A 4,821-nucleotide genomic window follows, 5' to 3' on the forward strand; every position below is an offset into this window, starting at 1 on the left:
CCTCTCTCCCTCCTCATTCCCCCCTCCCCTCCATTCTCTCTCACCCCCCTCAACTCTCTCTTTCCTCCTCTTTCCTCCCCTCCCAGCCTCCCTTTGATGGTATTGATGAGGAGGAGTTGTTTCAGTCCATCATGGAGCAGAGTGTCTCCTATCCCAAGAGTCTGTCCCGTGAGGCCGTCGCCATCTGCAAGGGGGTAATCTACATTCAATTCACTTAGTCCCCTCAGGGACCGTCAAGAAGGCATATCTCACCATGTCATTTTTAAGTCACCATGGTGGAACGTACAGCATACTACCCATGCAACTCTGCAAGAGGAGATTTCAAGACAACGCTCCATCGTTCTATTGCTCTCGCCCTCTTTTCTATTTCTTCTTCTCTCCGTTTTCCTCCATTTTCACACTCTTCTTCTTTCTTCCTCTCTGCTGTGCCAAGCTCCTGACCAAGCACCCAGCGAAGCGACTGGGCGGAGGGGAGGAGGGGGAGAAAGAGATACGGGAGCATCCCTTCTTCCGTTGGATGGACTGGGACCGACTGGAGAGAATGGAGATACAGCCTCCCTTCAAACCCAGAACTGTTAGTCTCTACCTCTACCTTTTCCTCTACCTCCTCTATTCTCTCTCTCTATCTTTCTCTCTCTACCTCTTTCTCTGTCTGGCTCTCTCTCTTTCTATCTATCTATCTCTATCTCTCTCTACCTCTTTCTCTGTCTGTCTCTCTCTCTTTCTATCTCTCTCTCTACCTCTTTCTCTGTCTGTCTCTCTCTTTCTATCTCTCTCTCTACCTCTTTCTCTGTCTGTCTGTCTGTCTGTCTCTCTCTCTTTCTCTCTCTCTCTCTTTCTCTCTCTCTCTCTACCTCTTTCTATCTCTCTCTCTACCTCTTTCTCTCTCTCTCTACCTCTTTCTCTGTCTGTCTCTCTCTCTTTTGATCTCTCTCTCTCTTTCTCTGTCTGTCTCTCTCGTTCTCTCTCTCTCTACCTCTTTGTCTGTCTGTCTGTCTCTCTCTCTACCTCTTTCTCTGTCTGTCTCTTTCTATCTCTCTCTACCTCTTTCTCTGTCTGTCTCTCTCTCTCTTTCGATCTCTCTCTACCTCTTTCTCTCTCTGTCTCTCTCTCTTTCGGTCTCTCTCTCTTTCTCTGTCTGTCTCTCTCTTTCTATCTCTCTCTCTACCTCTTTCTCTGTCTGTCTCTCTCTTTCTATCTCTCTCTACCTCTTTCTCCATCTGTCTCTCTTTCTCTCTCTCTCTACCTCTTTCTCTGTCTGTCTCTCTCTTTCTCTCTCTCTACCTCTTTCTCTGTCTGTCTCTCTCTCTCTCTCTTTCTATCTCTCTCTCTCTACCTCTTTCTCTGTCTATGTCTATGTCTCTCTCTATCTCTTAATATTCCCCTTTCTTGTGCCTCTCTTCAAACCTAGAACTGTCAGTAAATCCCACAGGAGTTATCCATCTCTGTCGTCCTCTCCGTGTCTCTATATCCTCCTCCTCTCTTCATAATGACTCTCCTCACAACTCTCAGCGGTTCAATATTTCAACCCTTCTCTCTCCATCTGTCTTTTTTATATTCAACTTTCTCTATAGTTTCTCTTTCTATCCCTTTTTCAATTCAATTCAAGCGGCTTTATTGGCATGAGAAACATATATATTACACTGCCAAAGCAAGTAAAATAGATAACAGTAAACATTACACTCACAAAAGTTCCAAAAGAATAAAGACATTTCAAATGTCATATAATGTTTATATACAGTGTTGTAAAGATGTGCAAATAGTTAAAGTACAAACGAGAAAATAAATACACATAAATATGGGTTGTATTTACAATGGTGTTTGTTCTTCACTGCTGCCCTTTTCTTGTGGCAACAGGTCACAAATCTTGCTGCTGTGATGCACACTGTGGTATTTCACCCAGTAGAGAGAGTTTATCAAAATTGGATTTGTTTTCTAATTCTTTGTGGATCTGTGTAATCTGAGGGAAATATGTGTCTCTAATATGGTCATACATTGGGCAGGAGGTTAGGAAGTGCAGCTCAGTTTCCACCACATTTTGTGGGCAGTGTGCACATAGCCGGTCTTCTCTTGAGAGCCATGTCTGCCTACGGCGGCCTCTCTCACGTGTCCGTTTTTCTCCCTCATCACTATATACTGTATACAGTATATATCTCCTCATTCCCAGAGACCTGGAACATTCTGGAACAGACAGGGGTGACCCTTTCGCCCCGGGGTCCCGCCCCCTTGTCTTGTATGCAAATCTATGCCATCATTAGCCTGTCACTTGTCAGTCTGTGGCCGTGCCAGCCAATGGCTGAATGGGCAGTGAGGTGTGAGAATGTGCTCTGGGGTCAGAGGCCAGGCCCATTAGCCAAATGAGATTCATATCAACCAGCAGAGCAGCTGTCACATGCTGAGGGGAACACGGACCACACGTGTCATGCTTTACTGTACACCTGAGGGAGAGAGAAGGAGGGAGAGAGAAGGCGAGAGAGAGAGAGGGAGCAAGAAATAGAAAGAGGGAGAGGGAGAGAGATAATTAATGTGTGGATGTGTGTGTGGAGGAAGGAGTTAGATTTTTCTCTCAGCCCTTTATTTCATGTGTATATACAGTATGTGTTCTATGTGTAATATTCTCTCTCTCTCTCAGGGTGGGAAGAAAGGGGAGAACTTTGACAAGTTCTTCACGGCGGCTCCGTCCGTGCTGACACCCTCTGACCCTGACGTTCTGGCGGCCATTGACCAGGAAGACTTCCTGGGCTTCTCCTTCATTAACCCTGAGCTCGCCCCCCCGACCCTCACTGCCATCTGAGGGGGGGCAGCTCTCTCTCTCCACCCACACTTTTTTGAAGGGCACAACTCTGTTTCGCTCTACTCTCCGCTCTTTCGGAGGGGGCAGCTCTCTGTATTTTTATCCTCTTCTCTTGGTCTGAAGGGAGCAGCTCTGTCTCTCTCTATCCTCTCTGTTTGAGGGGGAGGGAGCAGCTCTGTCTCTCTCTATCCTCTCTGTTTGAGGGGGGAGGGAGCAGCTCTGTCTCTCTCTATCCTCTCTGTTTGAGGGGGAGGGAGCAGCTCTGTCTCTCTCTATCCTCTCTGTTTGAGGGGGGAGGGAGCAGCTCTGTCTCTCTCTATCCTCTCTGTTTGAGGGGGAGGGAGCAGCTCTGTCTCTCTCTATCCTCTCTGTTTGAGGGGGAGGGAGCAGCTCTGTCTCTCTCTATCCTCTCTGTTTGAGGGGGAGGGAGCAGCTCTGTCTCTCTCTATCCTCTCTGTTTGAGGGGGGAGGGAGCAGCTCTGTCTCTCTCTATCATCTCTGTTTGAGGGGGGAGGGAGCAGCTCTGTCTCTCTCTATCCTCTCTGTTTGAGGGGGGGGGGGAGCAGCTCTGTCTCTCTCTATCCTCTCTGTTTAGGGGGAGGTAGCAGCTCTGTCTCTCTCTATCGTCTCTGTTTGAGGGGGGAGGGAGCAGCTCTGTCTCTCTCTATCATCTCTGTTTGAGGGGGGATGGAGAGCTCCCCCCACATTCCCCTCACTGTCTAACAGTCAATTTCTAAAGAAAATAAGTTCAAAACAGAGAATAGCACACAATTTAAACACAAACAATCAGTATACACAACCTACAGATAACTCTCCCTCTCTGCTATACTCTAGAGCCTGGGTTCATGGCTTATTTTTCAGAGGAAAATCTGTGTGAGGGCAGATTAGCAGTAAAAGTCAAATAACACATTTAGTTGATCCAATGCATACAAAACAACATTACTTTTATTTAAAGTTGATGCAGTTATTAGCAAACAGATACTGTAAGATGACACTGAATCTGACTTAAATCTATAGTGATTATAAGGTAAATGTATTTTATGACATGGTATCATGCTATTGTAGTATCACTATCAGATGTATTACATAGAAATACAGTTAGAGCTGTCTATATCCCAAATGTATAATCTATTACTTATGAAATTAATTACCTCTGATATTATGTGAAGCAGTATTTCTTGTGTCATGTAATATCATATTGTGTTCTATTACATTGTTCTATTATATTATTACCAAAAATTGCTCCTTGTTTTGTGTTTCCAATTTAACTTCAATTCATTGATGATATAATTGTGATATATAGCTAGAAACCTAGAAGATGGGTAAAAAATCAAATCAATCATTATATATTACTGCTTGAAGAAAAGTTGCTCCTAATCAGTGATCTGGGATCAGATTCCCCTACCTACCCCCAGTCCTAACTTTAACCATTAGACCTGAGGTGAATGGTAACCATTCATGAAAATGAAACCATCTAACCCTGTGTTCTGCGGTTAAGGGTGACTTTAACTAACTACATGATTACTTACTCTCCCATCTCCATCAACAAATAAAATATTTTCCACCAGATATGAAGACTACCAAGTCAACCATCTGATTCATGTTTCCATACTGTACAGCTTTGCCCTGTCAGCGTTACACGTTGTCATCTCTCATTCTATTCCTAGATCAGTTGCTATATTTCTTCACTTTCTTGCTGATTTGACACTTTGACCTCGACCCAAATTGAATGTGAAAGCGCTAACTCAGGTCCAACTGAGCTAACTGACCCGGGTTGGCACTACATCAGACACGTGACCTGAGACTACCCAGGATATCTGAGATGAGGAGAGGACGGTTTCATAATGTGATGTGGCATTCAGTGGCCATTTTGTCTGAGGTTCACCAACCAGTGACAGAGTAAATACATCTCATAAGGTTTTGTTCCATTTCTTGCTGAGACTAGCCAGAATGTCTGAGATAAGGAGGGGAAGAGTGTTTTAATATGCAATGTGGACCTCAGTGGCCATTTTGGCTGAGGTTCACCA

General features: G+C 44.8%; 1 protein-coding gene across 1 annotated transcript; it reads left to right on the forward strand.

Annotated features, from left to right (window-relative positions):
- Nucleotides 1–57: 57 nt before the first annotated feature.
- On the forward strand, nt 58–4,374 carry LOC129847084 (protein kinase C gamma type-like). Its single transcript, XM_055914874.1, has 3 exons — nt 58–194; nt 434–574; nt 2,633–4,374. Exons 1-3 carry the CDS (start codon nt 132–134, stop codon nt 2,792–2,794), a joined length of 366 nt encoding a protein of 121 aa, XP_055770849.1. The 5' UTR covers nt 58–131; the 3' UTR covers nt 2,795–4,374.
- The last annotated feature ends 447 nt before the right edge of the window (nt 4,375–4,821 follow it).

The sequence above is a fragment of the Salvelinus fontinalis genome, unplaced genomic scaffold (genome assembly GCF_029448725.1).
Source record: "Salvelinus fontinalis isolate EN_2023a unplaced genomic scaffold, ASM2944872v1 scaffold_0698, whole genome shotgun sequence".
Taxonomy (NCBI): Eukaryota; Metazoa; Chordata; class Actinopteri; order Salmoniformes; family Salmonidae; genus Salvelinus; species Salvelinus fontinalis.